The sequence below is a fragment of the Rhinopithecus bieti genome, unplaced genomic scaffold (assembly GCF_001698545.2).
Source record: "Rhinopithecus bieti isolate Rb0 unplaced genomic scaffold, ASM169854v2 scaffold_29034, whole genome shotgun sequence".
Taxonomy (NCBI): Eukaryota; Metazoa; Chordata; class Mammalia; order Primates; family Cercopithecidae; genus Rhinopithecus; species Rhinopithecus bieti.
The window spans coordinates 19,243-40,874 of NW_016812875.1; the positions used below are offsets into that span (position 1 = coordinate 19,243).

At 40.6% G+C, this 21,632-nt stretch overlaps 1 protein-coding gene and 1 pseudogene across 1 annotated transcript in view; one reads left to right on the plus strand and one right to left on the minus strand.

Moving 5' to 3' along the window:
- Nucleotides 1-21,632, minus strand: part of SLC71A2 (solute carrier family 71 member 2) — an 80,958-nt gene that overhangs the window by 5,480 nt on the left and 53,846 nt on the right. Inside the window, exons 4-9 of the mRNA XM_017847078.1 lie at nt 15,239-15,366; nt 12,697-12,811; nt 8,652-8,870; nt 6,839-6,952; nt 4,034-4,105; nt 1,629-1,741 (exon numbers count right to left, since the gene is read on the minus strand). Coding sequence (XP_017702567.1) covers nt 1,629-1,741; nt 4,034-4,105; nt 6,839-6,952; nt 8,652-8,870; nt 12,697-12,811; nt 15,239-15,366 — 761 coding nt within the window. The remainder of the gene's footprint in view (nt 1-1,628; nt 1,742-4,033; nt 4,106-6,838; nt 6,953-8,651; nt 8,871-12,696; nt 12,812-15,238; nt 15,367-21,632) is intronic.
- On the plus strand, nt 20,692-21,162 carry LOC108512027 (yrdC domain-containing protein, mitochondrial pseudogene; annotated as a pseudogene).

The window sequence follows — 21,632 nt, forward strand, 5'->3', positions numbered from 1 at the left end:
TAAAAGAGTTTTAACAGTATGAAGTGTGAGTGAGTAAAGTGAGGCCCCGGCTTTGGGATGGTCATTACTGAAAAGAAAACCTTACATGATGACAAAGTCTTTTAACACTGCATGGATGTGACTAAATCACCTACTGAACCAAAGTTCACAGGAGCAAAATCAAAAAGAACAAGGAGAATCAAACAAGTTAATCTGGTAAAAAGTCACAGACGGCTACAGGCAGTGGCTCATGACTGTAATCCCAGCACGTTGGGAGGCCAAGGCAGGAGGATTGCTTCAGCCCAGGAGTTTAAGACTAACATGAGCAACATGAGACTTTGTCTGTACAAAAAAAAAAAAAAAAAAATCAAAATATTAGCCAGGCGTGGTGGTGCATGTACATACTCCCAGCTACTCAGGAGGCTGAGGTCGGAGGAACGCTTGAGCCTGGGAGCTCGAGGCTGCAGTAAGCTATGATTGTGCCACTGTACTCTGGCCTAGGCAACAGAACCAGACCCTCTCTCTCAAAAAAAAAGCAAGCGGATCAAATGAAATTCCAAAATTCCGAATGGGCACATGTACTTACTCCCCAAACTAAACACTGATAACTAAGGCAATTCTAGTTTCTCTAAATTATGTTGTCTGTTTATGTGTCCAAAGTAAGGACCAGCTCTACCGTCTAAAATGGAGATGGCATTTCTACATTTGCCCACCAGGCACATGGAGAAACCCGCCACATTAACAAAACAAAACTCACAACTCCTTCTATTTTTTCTTATTCCACTGAGCTTATTTTGACCTTCCTTGCTGTTTATGGGAATCTAAAATGGTAGTAATAACTGCGGCAGAATGCACATGGTTTTGGAAGAAATCTTTGTGTTCAAACTCAAATGATTTATGAAGGTTATGTTATTGCCCCAAGGTCACTCAGTTAATGATAGCTAATGATAGTCAATGATAGTGAAGCTTGCCATAATCAGTCATTTTTTTGTATCTTTTTGTTTTGCTTTTGACTATATTTAGTGTCTAAAAATTGGCGTATGTGGCCAGGTGAGATGACTCACGCCTATAATCCCAGCACTTTGGGAGGCTGAGGCGGGCAGATCACAAGGTCAGGAGTTCGAGATCAGCCTGGCCAACATGGTGAAACCCCGTCCCTACTAAAAACACAAAAATTAGCTGGGCGTGGTGGTACACGCCTGTAATCCTAGCTACTCAGGAGCCTGAGGCAGAAGAATTGCTTGAACCCGGGTGGCAGAGGTTGCAGTGAGCTGAGATCATGCCACTGCACTCCAGCCTGGGCAACAGAGTGAGACTCCGTCTCAGGGAAGGAAAAAAAAAAAAAAAAAAACTGGCATATGCTTTAAAAAGTAGACATAAAACTTTATTTGGGGGCTGGAGGGAAGAGAGAGAGACATTCAATTAAGGAACAATTCTGTGAAAGTCCAATGACATGAAGGCAGTCTTTATAAATAATCCTGTTATCTAGCTACACATTTCCCCAAATTAAAGCCTGATGGTTTCTGCAACGTTGAATACACCAAACCAGTAAAATAACCCTTGCTTCCTTCTCATCACACCCAACCACCCCAGGCTCCTCTAAGAGGCATCTGTCTGGCAGTTTATGAGAATCTAAGAGTGAGGCTTACCAGGCCTGTGATCCGAAACCGTACCAGGCTAACTGGAGCATCTGGAAGCCCAAGCCAAGGAGGACAGTATTCTTATTTCCTAATGATCTCATCAAGATGCTAAGAAAGGCCGTCTGCAAAGTAAAGGAGACAACTCTGAAAAACCACATCAACACACAGAATTAAAATACAAGCTCTGTGTGTGAAGACCCTTCCCTGATGACCAGGGACCTCTAAGGGCACACTGCCTGACCTGCGACTTCAGAGTCTGGACAGTACTGATGACTCTCTACAGGGGTGGAGTGTTGGGAGCTCCCAGCCTGACCTGGGGCTCAACGCTTTCAGCCCCCTCCCTAAGAAGCCTGTCTACCTGGTGCTCTGCTGGCACTTCCCGAAAGAATATCACAACTGTTCACCAGTTACCATGATTGAGAGGGACAGCCTCAGTCTCTTTGGAGAAATGCTAATCACTTAAATATCTGTGAATAGCAAAATATGAGAGCTTCTACTGGAAGGTTACAAAGCTGGAATTGACGTAAGTTTGATTTTAACAAATATATACTCTGCTAAATATAACTAGAGTGAGACAGTCTGAAAAAGGATTGGATGAAAGATGATTGGGCTGGCCGGGTGTGGTGGCTCACGCCCGTAATCCCAGCACTTTGGAAGGCCGAGGCAGACAAATCACGAGGTCAGGAGTTCGAGACCAGCCTGGCCAGCACAGTGAAACCCTGTCTCTACTAAAAATACAAAAATTAGCCAGGCATGGTGGCGCATACCTGTAGTCCCAGCTACTTGGGAGGCTGAGGCAGTAGAATCACTTGAACCTGAGAGGTGGAGGTTGCAGTGAGCCGAAATCACACCACTGCACTCCAACTCCAACCTGGGTGACAGAGCGAGACTCCATCTCAAAAAAAAAAAAAAAAAAAAAAAGGGCTGGGCTAACTAACTAGAGTTAATGTTTGATTTTGTAAAAAACCAAAATGATCAACTTGAAAGGTTAACATAATTTACATTTGCAACACATTTCAACAAAAACAAAAATGGTCTTTGCCTTGATGCATTCCCATAAGCCTTGTCAAATGGAGTATTTTCGTAAAGCAGTTTTGCAGCCTTCTCATTTCTCCGAGAGAGGGTTACCACAGAAGAATGCTCTGCTTCCCTGGTAGCCATTTCAGGGAAATAACCCCTAGGCAGCACCACACAATACAGTGAATGTGCCTCAGCACAACAGTGAATTAATTTAAGGACAATATGCTTCACCTTTTCTGGTACTGTATTTACAATAGATAGGGAAATGGTTAATGCTCTTTACTCACTGAAAATTTTATATATGTATATATCTTCCCCCCTCTTTTGAGACAGTTGTACTCTGTCACCCAGGCTAGAGGGCAGTGGCACGATCTCGGCTCCCTGCAACCTCCATTTCCCAGGTTCAGGTGATTCTCCTGCATCAGCCTCCTGAGTAGCTGGGATTACAAGAACATGCCACCACACCCAGTTGATTTTTGTATTTTTAGTACAGACAGGGTTTCACCATATTGGCCAGGCTGGTCTGGAACTCCTGACCTCAGGTGATCCACCTGCCTCGGCCTCCCAAAGTGCTGGGATTACAGGTGTGAGCCACCATGTCCGGCCCTCACTGAATATATTTTAATGCTCTGATTCATATTTCTTCAGTCCTGGGAACAGTAGGAGTTGAAGCAGTTACCAATTTTCATTTCTGCTTTTCACTTCTACTTACATTTCAAGATTAAAATAACACTGAAACATTTTCTTAGTTGATTTTGCAATCCAGAGATAGATTATAATTATTTACTATTTTGGTTGTTGTAAAAGCAAAAAAAAATAATTGACCCAGCAGAGGTTATGACAAATATTCTAAAAAGTAGGGAAAGTTGTATCACAGTTCTCCTAAATCATCTTCTCCGAGAAAACACTAAATGGCAGATGACGCCGGTGCAAGGGGAGCGCCAGAGGCCCCCAGGGGCCTGGGATGGGGAACCACTGTGGTGAGACGGCTTAGGCAGTGGCATTGCGCCGGGGCCCCTGAGCTGAGGGAGGCAAGGTTGAAGACAAGGAGTGGATGCCAGTCACCAAGCTGGGCTGCCTGGTCACGGACGTAAAATTTTTAAAACATTGTTTTAAATAAAAACATAAAAAATTTCCCCTAAATTACACCCTCAAAAAAGAAAATAACCTCAACACATTATATAAGAAGGAATAGTTCTGTGGACCACATTCACATCAGTTTTCTTGATCTGGTATTATACTATAGCTGTGCAAGACCTTACCATAGCAGGGGGTGAGAGACTGAGGTAGCAGTTCAGGGAATATCTCCCTGTATTTTTATATGTGGCTTCCTGTGAAACTATGGTTATCAGGATGTTTTTTAATTTTTAAAGTATAGATAAAATGATACTCACCTGAGCCACAATAGACAGAATTCCTACCATAGCTATGAATGCTGCAATTTTAACAGATCCAAAACCTATGACCTATGGAAATGGAATGAAAACACTTTAGTAATACAGATATTATAAAATAATAAGGAATATTATGTTCTTTTACAGTAAGTTGAGGAAAATTCATAAAACCAGTGGCAAATTAAGACAGTGCTGAAAGCTGAACCTGTATAACCACTAATTTATTATCTAAAACTGATATAAGAAATCGTTATAAGCAGGCACAACTTGTGATATTTTCAGACATTTTCTATTATATGTCTACCTGTTGTTTTATATATCCTCTCCATCTCCAACCCACAAATTGATAAATATAATGATATCAAGTAATAAAAAATGAAAGAAAATGACTGACTTTTGATGCTACCAATGCAGCACTGCTCATTAGCAAAGCCAGTGGCTCTCAACTTTGCCTGCACATTAAAATCATGATGTGAGCAAAAGACAAGGGATAAGGAGAGCAAGGGAAGGAGAGCAGTGAGATGCTGGAAGACCACTGGAGACCAATTAAATCAGGCTCTCTGGGGGTATGACACAGGCACAGGTATGTTTTAAAAGCTCCCATGGTGATTCTAACAAGCAGCCAAAGTAACCAGGCAATGATTTCTAAGCCTCTGACCATAACAGTATCTCTGAAATGTCTACAACTTTTAAGTGTTAAATATCAAGTTTTTAAAAAGTTAGGTTATTTTGGGGCTGGGCGTGGTGGCTCATGCCTGTAATCCCAGCACTTTGGGAGGCCGAGGTGGGCGGATCATCAGGTCAGGAGTTTGAGACCAGCCTGACCAACATGGTGAAACCCCATCTCTACTAAAAATACAAAAAATTAGCCGGACGTGGTGGCGCGCGCCTGTAATCCCAGCTACTCAGGAGGCTGAGGCAGGAGAACAGCTTGAACCCGGGAGGGAGAGGTTCCAGTGAGCCAAGCTTACACCACTGTATTCCAGCCTGGGCAACAAAGCGAGACTCCGTCTCAAGAAAAAAAAAAAGTTACATTATTTTGCCCTATATTAAAATTCAGGAAAAGGACCTTAAAAATTATGGTATTAAATTATATACATTATTCTCATTTCATAAATGAGTGTCTTGCTTCCAGGCACACAACTGGCTAATGAAAAAGACCTAGGAAAACTATCAGAATGAAGAATTTAATATATTTCATTTTTAAATGTCACCAGAAAAAGAGGAATTTATCTTAGGAGGAAGCTTGCTCTATCTGTCAAAGTAAACCATTAGGAAAAGGCCTGCCTTACAGTGAAATCAGTAAAAGAGCACAGGATGCAATGGAAAGGCAGTTTAGGTCTGAGCAATCCCAGACAGCTGAAGAACGGTCAGAAAGGGGAAGTTTGTGGTTTTCTTTTTTTTAATTGCCTTAAGTCAATTATCTGTTTTGGGGGACAAAATGTGGTATAAATTTTTTTAAAGTGTAAAAGACTCTAGAGAAGGAAGATTTTGATTAATGCTTTTGAGCCCCTCTGAAGTCCACAGCAGCAGTTGAGCCATGACCTACTGAAGATGCCTCAGCAAGCTGGCTTCAGTCAGACCTGGAACAAGGGCATGTCTGAAATAAGTTCTATCTGTTAAATTTAATATTATTAAAGATTTAAAACATTACAGTATATGAATGTTACAGCAGCTTTATGCACAACTGTCAGAACTTGGAAGCAAGTAAGGGGTCATTCAGTGGGTGAAAACTGGCAAATCCAAACAAATGCCAAAAACAAAATGAGCTATCAAGCCACGAAAGAACATTAAATGCATATTATTAATTGAAAGAAACCAATCTAAAAAGGCTACATACTGAATGAAAAAGGCAAAACTATAGAGACAATAAAGAGATCAGTGGTTGCCAGGGGTTGGTGCTGGAGGGAGAGATGAACAGGCATAGCCCAAGGGATTTTTGCAGTGAAAATTCACTGTGTTGATACTGTAGGGCTGGATACATGTTATCATGTCATCACACATTTGTCCAAACCCATAGAATGTACAACACTAAGCATGAACCCTAATGTAAACTGTGGACTTTATGTTAAGATAATTTGTCAATGTAGATTCATCAGTTGTAAAAATTTCCCCACCCTGGTGGGAGATGTTGATAGTGGAGGAGGCTATGCATGTGTGGGGATAAGGGATATATGGGAAATCTCCATATTTTACTCTCAATTTTGCTGTGAACCTAAAACTGTTGTAGAAAAATAGTCTATTTTAAAAAAAAAAAAAAAAAAAAAAAAACCCGCCCGGGCATGGTGGCTCATGCCTGTAATCCTAGCACTTTGGGAGGCTGAGGCAGGTGGATCACTTGAGGTCAGGAGTTCGAGACCAGCCTGGCCAATATGGTGAAACCCTGTCTCTACTAAAATACAAAATTAGCTAGGCATGGTGGTGCATGCCTGTAATCCCAGCTACTCAGGAGGCTGAGACAGGAGAATCGCTTGAACTCGGAAGGTGGAGGTTACAGTGAGCCAAGATCGTGCCATTGGACTCCAGCCTGGGGGACAAGAGCAAAACTGTCTCAAAAAAAAAAAAAAATTATGTTTCTGCTAATTCTGATTCTCAAGAAAAAAAATTTTCCATAGTAATTATCTTACTATAAATCATTGCATTAAAGGTGCCCTGTTTAGTAATTATATGCCAGCACCTACATTTATAACTAGAAGCAAGTTCACATGTTTTTTCCTCTGCAGTGGCTTCCTCAAAATATCTTTAGACAAATCTCCATCTTTGATTTTCCTGGTACTGAAAGGCTACTAGCCACTCACTACTCACCTGCCTAAGATAGAGAAAAAAACTTGAATACTGTCCAGCTTCAGGAAGGTATGAAAGAAACACGGTGATGCAGATTAGTAAGACAGTAGAATCTTTTCCAACTTTCTTCAACGACTGAGAATAAGCAGAAAGAACACACTTAAAATGCCAATACCCATTTATGTTGCCAATGTTCTGGGACATTAGCTTCATTATTTTGATCTATTAAGATGAATAACAAAAGTCAAATGGTTAATAAAAGGAAGTTCTATCACCATCTTTCTCAGAAAGTTACAAGTCTTAATTTCAGAGGTATGTATTTCAAATCGTATAGCTAAAAACAAGGAGAAAAAAAAACCCACAAACACACTTATTCATTTTGTTAACACACTGTTTAAAATCCCTGAACATCTAGATCCTGAACTTCCTATAAACAAAACCTGGAAATACATTCCTACAGAACCTTTTAAGAAAATCACTTCTCTCGATTCATAATGTAACTTCTTTAAAGTCATATTCAGTACAGAGGTTTCCATATATGTAAAGTCACTCTATTCTTCAAAGTGTTCATGTTCAATTTATCTGTATATCTGGTAGACAGATAAGTATGCTCCAGCCATAGGGTCAAACTGGTAAGAACTTGTTGAATGTTACAACCTTGTTGAAAAATCCTTCTTACATACATAGGATTGTTGAATAGAACCAAATGGTAAGTTAATACCAAAGGAATGGAAAGTGCTGCAGAGTTTCTAGGTCATCAGACCATAGCTTTTATGTAATTAATAGCAAAAGCAGCTAATGTTTGTTGAGACTTTGCGGGGCAACAGACGCTACGCTAGTTAATTTACACACATTAACAGTAATCCTCACAATTGTCCTGAAAAGTAAGCCACAGTAGCTCTACTTCACAGAGGAGCTTTGATGTGTAACTTGATCACTACAAAAGAAGGTGGGAAGCCTAACTGGCTGGCTCCCAACTCCACTACTGGCTTCCTTCTCTAAATATTTCTTTTGGTGTCTGACATTGTGACAGTAATAGAACAGGCAGGATCCCTAGGTCATGCCCTCGGTGTATTTTAGAAAAGTAATTTTAACTAATTAAATGAATTTTCTGAAAGGTAAACTTGGGGACAAAAGTGAAAACCAAACCGCTGGTTCTTTTTTTTGTGTACAAATTTTTTTTTTCCCCAAGAACGATTTCAAACCAGGTAGGGTAGAGAGAAGGTGAGACATAAGATACTTTTTCCAGCTGTGTGACACATCACCTTCCCATGCCAAAAAAAAAGAAAGGGGTGGAGAAGGAGAGGAGAGGGAGGGAAGGAGGGAGAGAAGGAGGGAGGGAGGGAGAGAGGCAGGGAGGGAGGCAGGGAGGGAGAGAGGGAGAGATGGAGGGAGAGACATATTATAGAAAACAATACTCAATCTGTAACATATAAATTAAACATCTCTGGTCAAAATTAAAATAACTCATTCAAACCAAAGGCATTTATCCTTTTTGAGTTAAAATGAGTGAAAATGACCACTTCAAATGACCACTTTCACTTACTTTGTTTAAAAGGATGAAAACAACCATGCAAAAGAAACTTTCTTCCCAAATTCTCATCAAGAATTAACTAGACATTTTCTCTCTCTTCCCTTACGACATGCTTAAGTACCAATTCTATGTTTCTTGATACAAAGACTAAATCCCTTACTTGCAATTAATTTTGTTTTCTATTTTACTAAAGAAATAATTCAACAACTGCTAGGATCCTTGAGGTTGCACATACATACTTTCATTTGCTTGGCTTAGAAAGACATTCAGGAAAGTAAATATTTCCATATTTTTATTTACCGCAAAAGGGTCTGCTTGTTTCCAGGAAATCTGAGCTCCCCAGGAAACCGGTCTCATTTTCTCAGGCAGAGATTCTGGAACAGCCACTAAGACGAAGCAGATGTCCAGAAGAGCCACCACTGTAGCCACCAGCACAACGAGGCTGTCTCCGTAACTGGCAGAAAGATACGCTCCAATGGCTGGGCTGCTGACAAGACTAGCCGCAAAGGTGGCTGAGACCTGTGGGAAAGCACACTCTCAGCCAGGGTCCCACAGGTGAACACCTGTGGGGAAAGCATATCCTTACCCAGGTCCTGCCTGCTGCAGGTGCACACCTTCAGGAAAGCACACTCAACCAGGCTCCCACAGGTGCATACCTGCAGCCATGCTTCCCTGGCTTTAAGTAAGACAAAAGAAATGTGTTGCATATAAACTTTGAGAATGAAAAAGAATTAAAGGGATTTAAGAATGTATTCACAAATTATTAACTAACTGGAGATACCCTGCAGAGCTACAAGAGTAAAAAAGGATTATCTTATTAGAAATAAACATTTTAAAACCTTTCCCACAAATAAAACATTAGCTCTTTGGTCTTCTTTAACTGGGCACCGGGGATGTGAGACGGTGTGAAAAGAATTCCTGTAGAGCTGACGATAAAACCTACGAACTACTCAGGGACTGTGCTTGATTTAATCTTCTAAAAACACTGCACCATTTGAACATTTTATCATGTGGTGGTCATTTCATTAGCACTGCCGGGGGTCGGCAGGAACCATCTGCTATTCTTAGAAAAAAAACTATTAACAACAAAGAATTTGTTGAGGTGGAAGTTGAAGCTTTCTGACTAGACAGCTGTCGATTTGTCTCTCTGTCACCACCTGACCCTGTCTAGTAGAGAGACCACAGAACCAGCTAAGCACACCCACAACCTGAAGCCACAGTGAAGCCCTTCACACTGCATTTCTGTAAGCATGTGGAATGCCCATTTTATTTAGAACACAATCTGAATGGTCAGATGCTTATTGGGCAAACTCCAAATTATAACCACACTAAATGTCAAATGCGTATCTCTAAGTTAGCTTTTTAAACTTCTAATGGATTTTATTAAAAATCACAAAAATTCTGGCAATAAAAAAATTTTTTATCCATCATCTCCCAACTGAATTAAAAAACACTATATCTGAAATTAGTATTATACTAAAAGTACTATAAAAGCTAAAAATAAGTATATTTGAAGGGAAAAAAAGAATGTGGAAAATTCCAATTTGGGGAGTAAGAATCCTTCATTCAATATTTACTGAGTATCTACTATGTACCAGACGAAGAAGACAAAGCTCTTGCCCTCAGTTTTTCCCGCTTTATTCAAGAATATCAGGGCGACCAAATAAGTGCATTATAAACTGCAACGACATGCAAAGTTATGGGAACATTCCTACACTCTTCTCAGGTGTTAAGGCAGCACTGCTGCAGCATCTTCAGGTGTTAAAGGGTCTATGGCCTCATGAAACTCTGCAAAATGTGTCTATCTTAAAGCCTAAAGTAGCCTACTTGCTTAGTTTTTTTTTTTAATCTAAACTCCTCTTTCATTTAACATTCAATACAACTCTGATGAATAAATCTAAAGAATGATTTCACCACAACAAACTCTTAGTGTTAACTCACTTATTAATTTGACTAATCATTGCTGTAGCCCTGAAAGAATTACTACTTTCTTGGTTTACTGAAGAAGTTTGAGTAAGGAAGTTGCACATATTTTTATATTGTTCTTTAATGGGTCTCAAAATGCTCCTTAGAACTTGATTGACACATTCTGTAATTAATTGGCAATAAATTCTCCTATATCTGTAAGATAGGTAGACTGCAATCCAGGCAGCCTTCCATGCTGAGTCGCTTATGCTGGCTGGGAGCACACTTCAGCTGAGAGCTGTCTCAGTCTGGATGTGCATGCTCACTGATTTCTCTCAGTGCCCCATGAGTAGACATTAATCCTAACTGCCATTATACAATGAGGAGCTAACTGGAGAGGCTAATGAAGTCACAGGCACTTCTGGTTAGAACTCTCTTAAATCTTTCCTAAAAGCACTACTGCTCAGTACAACAGCTGTGTGAATGGTTTCCCAGCTGAAAGGGAGGAACAAAAATCTAATAATATTGCAGAAAAATGAGGACCTCAACAGGTATTTGGCATGCTGTAGAAGAAAGCTGTCCCTCACCGCTCTGTTGGCCAAGCCTTAAGGGCACATGTTGAACATGAACAACCTGACTTCTTTTTTCTTTTTTTTTGGCGGGGCGGCAACTTTTGGAGTTTGGGGGGTTGGAATTTTTTTTTTTTTCTGAGGCGGGTCTGACTGTTGCCAGCCTGGAGGGCAGTGGCGCAATCTTGGCTCACTGCAACCTCGCCTCCCGGGTTCATGCAATCCTCCTGCCTCAGCCTCCCAAGTAGCTGGGATTACAGGCGCACACCACCACGCTCGGCTAATTTTTGTATTTTTAGTAGAAACGGGGTTTCACCATGTTGGCCAGGATGGTCTCGATTTCTTGACCTTGTGATCTGCCCCCGCCTCAGCCTCCCAAAGTCCTGAGATTACAGGCGTGAGCCACCACACCCGGCCTATTTCTGTTCTGGGTGTTCCTGAGTGAGCTCCAAATCTTGCCTTATTTGAAGCTTTCCTATCACCTTCTATCTCTGTCCTCCTCCATCACGACTCTGGAGAAGCCCCTTTTAAGGGCATGGCATGACAGGGACATTCAGGAGTGGAAGGAAGAAGCAAGGAGAGAGAGGGAAGGTAGACGAGCCAGAGAGAAGTGGGGTTGAAAGAGCAGTTTTCAAACTACTGATGTCTAAAGTCAACAAAGTAAAAACTGTTGTGTTCTGTGGAACGGTAGTAACTCATTTATATGCCCATCATTGATTCAGGAAGTTATTCATTCAGTCAGCAATGAATGAGAACTTACTCTACTCCAGGAAGCAGATTTAAAACACCCAGGAAAAGGAGATAAATAACCTAAGTTTCTGGCATTCGATCTCTCTCCAGCCTATTCCCCACAACCTAGCCAGATCATCTTTCTTCTTCCACTTTCTTATTCTGAATGTTTTCAAATACAGAGGAAGATGGGAGAAGGGTACAAAGCATACTTCCATGTCTCACAGGTTCAGGCTTGGAACACATACCCACCCATGCACATCCACATGCTATGCTATCTTTTCCCCGAACCATCTGAAAATAACTGGCAGAGTCCTGACACTGATGTAAAACACTTCAGCTATCTTCTAACAAGTCTTTCTTCTACATAACCATAATGCCATTACCATGCCTGAGAAAATTAGAAACACTGGTGTGAAATTATCAGAAAAAAGGTCTCCTATAACTTTTGTTATTCAGCAACTATGTATTTGATGAATGAGTGAACGAAGTCCTTTTCTACATACCATGTCCCAAATGTATGTCCAAAACACACAACCACCAATAGAGTTAACAATGGATTAATGTTGCTGAGGTTCAGCACCTCTCCAATTAAAATTAGGTGCACAAAGACTCCTGCACCTTGACTGCTTAACACTCCTCAGGATCAGATAACAAGAAACGAATCAGAATAATTTTTTTAAAAATTCAAATGTTCAATTGTAATCCCCATTGTTGAGGATGGGGCCTGGTAGGAGGTGACTGGATCATGGGAGCAGTTTCTCATGAATGGTTTAGCACCACCTTCCTTGGTTGTAATAGTGAGTGAATTCTTTGAGATCTGGTCGTTTAAAAGTGTGTAGCACCTCCCTCTTCGCTCTCTCTTCCTCCTGCTCCAGTCATGTGAAGATGCCTGCTCCAGCTCTGCCTTCCATCATGAGTAAAAGCTTCCTGAGGCCTCCCCAGAAGCAGAAGCCTCTATGCTTCCTTTATAGCCTGCAGAACTGTGAGACAATTAAACCACTTTTCTTTATAAATTACCCAGTCTCAGATATTTCTTTATAGCAGTGCAGGAAAGGACTAATAAACTCACTTTCCAGTAAATTTCTAATACAATGTTAATTACTATTCTGGTTAAAAAAATATATAGTCTATTATCTTACCCATCCATAAGCTGTACTTCGCTCGTGCTCCTGAGTGACATCAGCTACGTAGGCAAATATAACAGAGAATGTGACCGAGAAGACTCCAGACACAGAAATCATTGCAAAATACCACCTATAAAAAGATTATTTTAATGACCCAAGAGAAAGGGAGTATATGTACACCTTTATTACCTGAGCCAAAGACATCATGTAAAGATTACACATAAAGAAATACGTATACTTGTATATGTATGTATACTTAAATATACCAAAACAAATTTAAGACAGGAAGAAGTAGAAACATACTAATTTCATCATTGTTCAAAGGGGGTCAGTACATGCCCCTAAAAAAACAAAAGAAGAGGAAAACGGAAAGAATAAAGGGATTAGGTAAAAGTTGTATTTTAAAGGTAGCCGACAGAAAAAAAACCTTCTCAAATATGCTAGCTATAAGTAAGAAAAAGACATACAACAAATGATTTGAAGATCTACATAAAAGCAGAAATCATAATGAAAAATATTATATTAGTGTAATTAAGACCAAAATTTCTATCATGTGATAGATAGATGCTTTTTTAAAATTAACAAAGAAAATCTTATAGAACAAAAGTGGGGTTTACTTCAGGATAGACAAATATTTAATATTTTAAAATCTATAATATAATTATTCATTTTAGTAGCTCTAAAGAGAAAAGGGGATCACGAGGTCAGGAGATCGAGACCATCCTGGCTAACACGGTGAAACCCTGTCTCTACTAAAAATACAAAAAATTAGCCAGGAGTGGTGGCAGGCGCCTGTAGTCCCAGCTACTCAGGAGGCTGAGGCAGGAGAATGGCGTGAACCCAGGAGGCAGAGCTTGCCAGTGAGCCGAGATTGCACCACTGCACTCCAGCCTGGGCAACAGAGCGAGACTCCATCTCAAAAAAATAAAACAAAACAAAAAAAAACACACAAGAGAAAAGGCAAATAATATCCATTAATGCTACAAAGTCATCAAAATCTGACATGTACTCTTCATGTTTTTTAAAATCTGTGGATACAATAGGAATATTTTCAGTCCAAAACTAGCTTAACACCTAATGACGAAATACTACAATACTCCCTTTTATATATATAAAGAAAATAAGCCCAAAATCATCACTTTGATTTACTAATATTCATTAGTGAAAGCAATTAGCAAAAGCAGTGAGCAGTATGAAAACTGGAAGGAAAGAGATAAAATTACAGATGATATTAACATACCTAGAAAACCAAGCAATTAGAAGAGCTCATGTTGCAGCAGAACAAAAAGGGTAAAATTTATAGGAACAAAACTTAACAAGAAATGTACAAGATCTAAGAAAAAATTTTAAGCTAAAAAAAGGACATTAAAAAGTCCCAACTCATTGGAAAAGCATGACATCTTGGACATAAAGACTCAATACCAAAAAATTCATCAACTCATAGAAAATAAAATGATTATGGGTACCCAATAAATTTAGAATGTGATAGATGTTAGCATAAAATTCCTACCAAATAATCAAATGAAAATATTTTCACACGAGCCCCCCCCAAAAAAATATATTAATAGGATTAAAAACCAAAACAAAACTACCATATGTGTGTTCTTCACATAAGAAAGAGCATCTCTGCAATAGGAATACACACCAAAATACCATCTTCTGTTATCCAAAAAAAACAACTAAGTTACAGCTCACATGCAAATTCTGACCCACCTTTGGTAACTAAATGGGCTTTGGTCACATGCTAAATACTCTCCTGATTTATACAAAAGAAAAAAAAAGGGGCTGGGCACAGTGGCTCATGCCTGTAATCCCAGCACTTTGGAAGGCCGAGGCAGGTAACCAGGAGTCAGGAGTTCAAGGGAAGTCTCACTAATATAGTGAGACCCCGTCCCTACTAAAAATACAAAAATTAGCCATCTGTAGTCCCAGCTACTCAGGAGGCTGAGGCAGAAGAATTGCTTGAACCTGGGAGGCAGAGGTTGCAGTGAGCCGAGATCATGCCACTGCACTCCAGCCTGGTCCACAGGGGAAGACACTCCATCTCAAAAAAAAGAAGGAAAAAAAAAGAACTCAAATTCACGTTATGATTTAAAATAGGCTATCAGCCTCACGATAGTATATTTTAAAGTGACTCCCGCCTATTATGATATAAACTATGTTTATGTCAGTGCCCCATAGCGATGAGCTGACAAATGTATTTACAAAGTCCACTAAAAGCCACAGTGATGAAGACGGGATTGTTAGCCCATTGCCAGGGTTAAACTCCCATACCTGACATCATAGCAACATCAGCTGCCTGAAGAGGCATCTTTTATTTCTATTTCTTCACCTAAATAACTTACCTCAGACTTAATTCTAGAATGTCTTCACTTCCCCATTTACAAAATGGATATAATGACAACTGTCCAAACTGGCTTTCAGTATTACCAGAGAAATCAAATGAAAACACAAGTACAACTGCTTTGTAATAGTTAAGAAGTGCTCTGCAAATATAAGTATAATTTACATGTGACTCAAAACAGGCAGTCAGGAGGTGAAGGGCCAAGTCACTCACCATGGGCTGATCCTCATCAGCGGGATTGGGAAGCAGGTGAAAAATACAGTGCCGAGAAGAAAGGGCTTCCTCCCCCACACATCAGACAGGGCACCTATGAGTGGGGCACTCAAAAAAGAGAGCAGACCCTGGAGAAGAAACAGAAGAAAAGGTTAGTTTTGTAATTTGATCCCTCAACTACCTGTAATTCATATTTTCTAAATGCATTAGCTCTAATTCATTGTACTGGCCCCAAAACAGAATAATAATTTGAAACATTAAATACAAACTAATATTTAAAAAATAAAATTAGGCCTGGCATGGTGGCTCACGCCTATAATCCCAGCACTTTGGAAGGCCGAGGCAGGTGGATCACTTGAGGTCAGGAGTTCAAGACCAGTCTGGCCAACATGGTGAAACCCTGTCTCTACTAAAAATACAAAATTACAAAAAATTAGCTGGTCTTGGTGGCAGGCACCTGTAATCCCAGCTACTCAGGAGGTTGAGGCAGGAGAATCACTTGAACCCAAGAGGCAGAGGTTGCAGTGAACCAAGATCACACCTTTGCACTCTAGGCTGGACAACAAGAGCAAAACTCTTGTCTAATTAAAATAAAATATAAAATAAAATAAAATTCTAACCAAAAATGTAAATGTTCTATCAGAAAGGGAAGGAAGAAGTAAAAAAGCTTGTTTTCCAGAAGGAATCAGAAAAGAGAGATGACATTATATATATATATATATATATATACACACACACACACACATACATACACCCACATTTGGCCCTTAAGATGAACACACACCAAGCATATGGGAAGAAGCTAGAAATTTAAATCACTTTAATAAATATATATGGCATATCAATTCTGCACAAAACTCTGCATTAACTGGTACAATGGCACCCAAATGAATGTATACCATATACTATCCCCAGGGCCTCACAGGGATAAAGAAGAGGAGTGTACATATGTTTAATGTTCAAAAGAAAACGAGATTCTTTGTCAACTTTGTCAATCAAAGTAAAGTTCTCTCTGCCTGATGAGTTTAGGAAGAAGGAGATAATCCAACTTGAACAACAACTACAGTTGAAACTAAGGGGAAGAGTGTGAGACACAGGTAACACCACACAGAAGCAAAGGAAGTCAAGGAACTCACATTCACTGCTTGCCCACTATTTGCCAGTCACTCTGTTGGCTGGCCACCTTCATTTCAATGCTACAGATAAGCAGCAGAGTGGGGAGAGCAGGGATGGACAAGAGTAGAAAAATGCTGATGAATAATGAAATAGGTGATGAGTACACAGGTATTCATTACACGATTCTTTTGTGTATCTGAATTTCCACGATACATTTAAAAAATTCCTCAGCACATCACATAAATAGGACACTCCAAAACCTGGCTCCTGACACACATCCTATGCTGTGGCTCCATGCAATACTTCCAGTTTTCTGGACATACAATGTTCCTGTGTGCCAATGGGCCTTTGCACGGGCCTTTGCATGCATGTCCATCCCACACTTGGAGCCTGGAAACTGCTAGTGATTCTTCCCAACCCTGGGAGAGAAGCACCTCCTCTCCTCTAGTCTCTTAGTTCTTCTATTATGATTTCAACACTCCATTAAATCACTTGTTATTTGTCTATCTTCTCTACTGGATTCAAAATTGAGATTAAGGTCAGAAGGATGAGGTTTCTTCTTATCTTTGTACCCGGGGTGCCTATCGCAGGGCCTGGTAAACACCGGTTTTCAAATACATTTGGTGAATTGAATAGAACTTTTCAGAGAAAATCAACTCACAGAAGTCTCCAAGTTCACATAGCTCAAAAGAAAAAGGAACAGATTCCAATACCCTATCAGCCACCCACTGATTAACCCAGGACAGCAGACAAACTGACAAGCGGAAGGGTTCCAAGTGAAGCAGCTTCTTTGGGGAGATACCCAAGGTTCATCATCTGGCACCAAGAAGAATAAGGACATGGGCACACATGGGTGGGTGAAGGAGGGGAAAGTTTAATAGGCAAATGAAAGAAGAGAGCTTCCTCGTACAAAAGAAGGATTAATACTTTATATAAAAGCAGCTGTGGGTAAGTTGAGCTTCAGGCACAGCTAGATGGACACAGGGAAGGAGTTGTTCATGTGGTGTCATCTGGGTTCTCGCACCAATTCTTAGTAAGGTGTCTCAACACAGTAAGCAGGACAGATTTTGCAATCCTAGGCTTACTACAAGTTAAGTAACCCCAGTAGACTGAGAAAACCTCAACAGCTCTAGCAGGAAATTCCTCTGGAGAAATATCACTGATCTAGTTTGGATCATTTGCCCATTGTCCATGTATCTAGTTTAAATCACTACACAGCCAACCCTCTGTATATGCAGGCTCCATATCTGTAGATTCATCCAATCATGGATGAAAAATATTTGGAAGAAAACAATTAAAAATAAGAATACAACAATAAAAAATACAAATTAAAAAAATACAGTGTAACAACTATTTACATAGTATTAGGTATTATAAGTGATCTAGAGATGAATTGTAGTATAAGAAGACTGAGAATGAGTGGCCTAACAGGTAGAAAGAAAACTATGCTAGGCCAAGTGAAGAAAGCAAGTAAAGAAAGTCTTTTAAGAATGAAAAAGGGGCCGGGCGCGGTGGCTCACGCCTGTAATCCCACCACTCTGGGAGGCCAAGGTGGGCGGATCACCTGGCCAGGAGTTCAAGACCAGCCTGGCCATGGTGAAACCGTGTCTCTACTAAAAATACAAAAAATTTGCCAGGCATGCTGGTGGGCGCCTGTAGTCCCAGCTACTCGGGAGGCTGAGGCAGGAGAATCGCTTGAACCCAGGAGGCAGAGGTTGCAGTGAGCTGAGATCGCACCATTGCACTCCAGCCTGGGCAAGAAGAACGAAACTCTGTCTCAAAAAAAAAAAAAAAGGAAAAAGAATCAGAATAATTCTGGTAGAAAAGTGAGTGTGGAAGTCTACTTGTAATGAATGTAAGACAGCATGGGAAAGAAAGAAATGGGGCAGTAGACTGAGGAGAAAAGGAAAAGAGGTTTTGTTTTTAAGACTGGAGAAATAGAATGCTTGTATGCTGGTAGGAATAATTTAGAGGGAAAATTTAAAATACTGGGGAAAAAAGGCATAATTGCTGAACTCCTGAGAATGGATGAATATGTGAAGAAGCTGGCTTTAGCAAGAAACAAGGACAGTTCATCCTTAGAAACAGGAGAGGAGGTAGAGTATATGAGAACAGATACATGTAGGTGGATGGCAGATGTGGTGATGGGAGATGAAATTTCTCTTTGGATTACTTCTATTTATTTAGTGACATAGTTAAAGTCAACAGATGGTGGAAAAGGTATTGCCTCCAGACAGAGTAGCTAAAGAATTAAGTTTTCAAGGGTTGGGGTTTAGCCAACCAAGTGTGACAGAGTAAAAAGAGAGCAAGCTTTATATGCAAAGCAGTAATCATAACGACCACAGAATTTAAGCCAAGAAAGATGAAAGTGAGGATACAGGGTTGGGGTGACAGTGAAAGGCAGGTAGGATGGGTTTTCACTGCTGATATATTGAGCTGTAATACAAAATACAGTAAGCTAGAATGGTAAGGAGGTAGTGGTTGAATACTAGCGTATATAGAGAAACAGTATGTATAATGGTTAGAGTCTGGATGCTGGAAGCAATACTTTTTGGGATAAAATTCTGGTTTGAGCAACTGCATCTGTGAAACAACGGGCAAAGTATTTATCTTTATGTCTCAATTCACTTATCTATGAAAGGGAATAACGAGTACCTATCTCTTAGAACGTTTGCCATTATTAATACTACGTAATGGTTAGAGTTATTATAAGTGAATGGCTAACTTAGGGTGGAGGGAAATAGATCAAGGAACTGAAAGACCACTATTATTGGAAGGATAATCTGTGTGGATATTGAAACAACCAAGAAATAAGACAGGTCTTGGCTGGGCGCGGTGGCTCAAGCCCGTAATCCCAGCACTTTGGGAGGCGAGGCAGGTGGATCACGAGGTCAAGAGTTTGAGACCAGCCTGGCCAACATGGTGAAACTCCGTCTCTACTAAAAACACAAAAATTAGCCAGGTGTGGTGGTGTGTGCCTATAATCCCAGCTACTCAGGAGGCTGAGGCAGGAGAATCACTTGAACCCGGACAGTGGGGAGTTGCAGTGAGCTGAGATGGCACCACTGCACTCCAGCCTAGGCGACAGGGTGGGACTCCGTCTCAAAAAAAAAAAAAAGACAGGTCTTGAATATTGCTAAAATTTCCTATTCAGCCACTAGTAAGATTATATTGTTGCACATTAGTGGTAAACACAAATTACCTAAATTTGGTCATAATAGTTGTTAAAAACAAAATTTTTAAAGTATTGATTTTAAAACTAAGTTTTAATGTAGAATATTTTTTTAGTAAATTTTTAAAATTTACCCAAATTGTTATTTTCGACAATTTTTTTCTTTATATTGTAGTAACTATACTTCAACAACAGCAAACAAAGGCTTTCTCAACCAATCTAGAATTGTTTCAGAGCTGAGGCTCTGAAAAGCCTTATATTAGTTCATAAAGGTCTGTTGTATGTGGCAACACAATACATTGTTATAAAGCATAATGTATTTATGGAAATAGAAGGCAGTTCTTTCCAAGTTTATGAAAAAAAAAATTTTCAGATTTTAACTACTTTCCATTTTGAATTCATTGTTTTGACGTAAGTAAATGTATTTTACTTTAGGATTCTAATGGTTTTGTGAGGATTATTCCAAACAAAAAAGTGGTAAATTGGGAATTTTATTTAGAAATGTACTTACGCATAAACTCTGTATGTTATTAACACTTTAGTCCTAGTTCTCTGTTTAACTGGAAACAGAAAGTCTGTGAATTATTTCTAGGTTGTGTTTCACTTGTTTATGTATCCACAGTGTTTGTTAAATAATAGAAGTACCCAAATGGGAGGATGTCTCTTGTTCGTCCGGCTAATTTTATATTTTTAGTAGAGACAGGGTTTCTCCATGTTGGTCAGGCTGATCTCAAACTTCCAACCTCAGGTGATCCACCTGCCTCGGCCTCTCAAAGTGCTGGGATTACAGGTGTGAGCCACCGTGCCCGACCCAGTCTGACTTTTTTTTTTTATGCAATGTGTCTTTCTGAACACTGTAGACCAAGCTCCAGAAACTGCACCTGTGGGAAAGGCTATTATTTGTTATTTGTAGTCAGTCCAGGGAGATCCGAGGACCACAGTGGCTGCCAGTGTGGGACTGAGTGAGGGGGCAAGCCCAGAGCGTTCAGCCATGGCTGAGCTGCACACCAGCACCATGGTAGCCATCCCCACCGATACGCCACATGGCCTGGCCTGCGCAGCAAGCTGCCCTGTGCACTGTGTACCGTCTCAAGGGCTGCAGGAAGGCCAAGTTACTGGATGTATGAGAGTACCCCAGGAGCTCCTGAAAGACCTACTGCCAGGACCAGTGCCCCCAGAGATGGAACGTTCAGAGGAGCTCAACAAGGACCCAAACACCTTTAACTCCTCTTATAAGGCATCCAGATTCCTGATTATGCCTTTATGCAAGACTTGGCCAAGATGTATGAGCATCCTCTTGCTCTCACTAGCGCCAACCTCAGCTCCCAGGACAGTTCTCTGAATGTCATGGAGTTACAAGACCTCTGGCCTCAGTTGTCCTTGGTCATTGATGGGGGACTAACTAGGGATAGCCAGATCCCTGAGCGTTGCCTTGGCTCAACTGTGGTTGACTTATCTGTGCATAGAAAGTTAGGCATCATTTGTCCAGGCTGTGCCCTGGAAAGTACTACAGCCTTCCTTCAACAGACGTATGGGCTGCTCCCCTCACGTGCATCCTACTTGTGAAACTCAGGAAGCAGGAAGGCCCATGGCCTGGTGCTGGATACCATGTGTCTGTCCACTGATAATTGCCAAGCCCTCATTTGCAGAGGCCACTGGAGCTCCTGCACTAGTCTGACTTTTTTTTTTTTTTTTTGAGACGGAGTTTCATTCTTGTTGCCCAGGCTGGACTGCAATGGCGTGATCTCGGTTCACTGCAACCTCCGACTCCCAGGTTCAAGCAATTCTCCTGCCTCAGCCTCCCAAGTAGCTGGGGTTATAGGCATTTGCCACCACGCCTGGCTAATTTTGCATTTTTAGTAGAGACAGCGTTTCTCCATGTTGGTCAGGCTGGTCTCAAACTCCCAACCTCAGGTGATCCGCCCACCTCGGCTTCTCAAAGTGCTGGAATTACAGGCGTGAGCCACCGTACCCGACCTAGCTTGACTTTTTTTTTCCACAATGTGTCTTTCTGAACACTGTAGACCAAGCCCCAGAAGCTGCACCTGTGGGAAAAGCTATATTTATTATTTGTAGTCTCATGTAATATCAGCCAAAGGCTGAAGA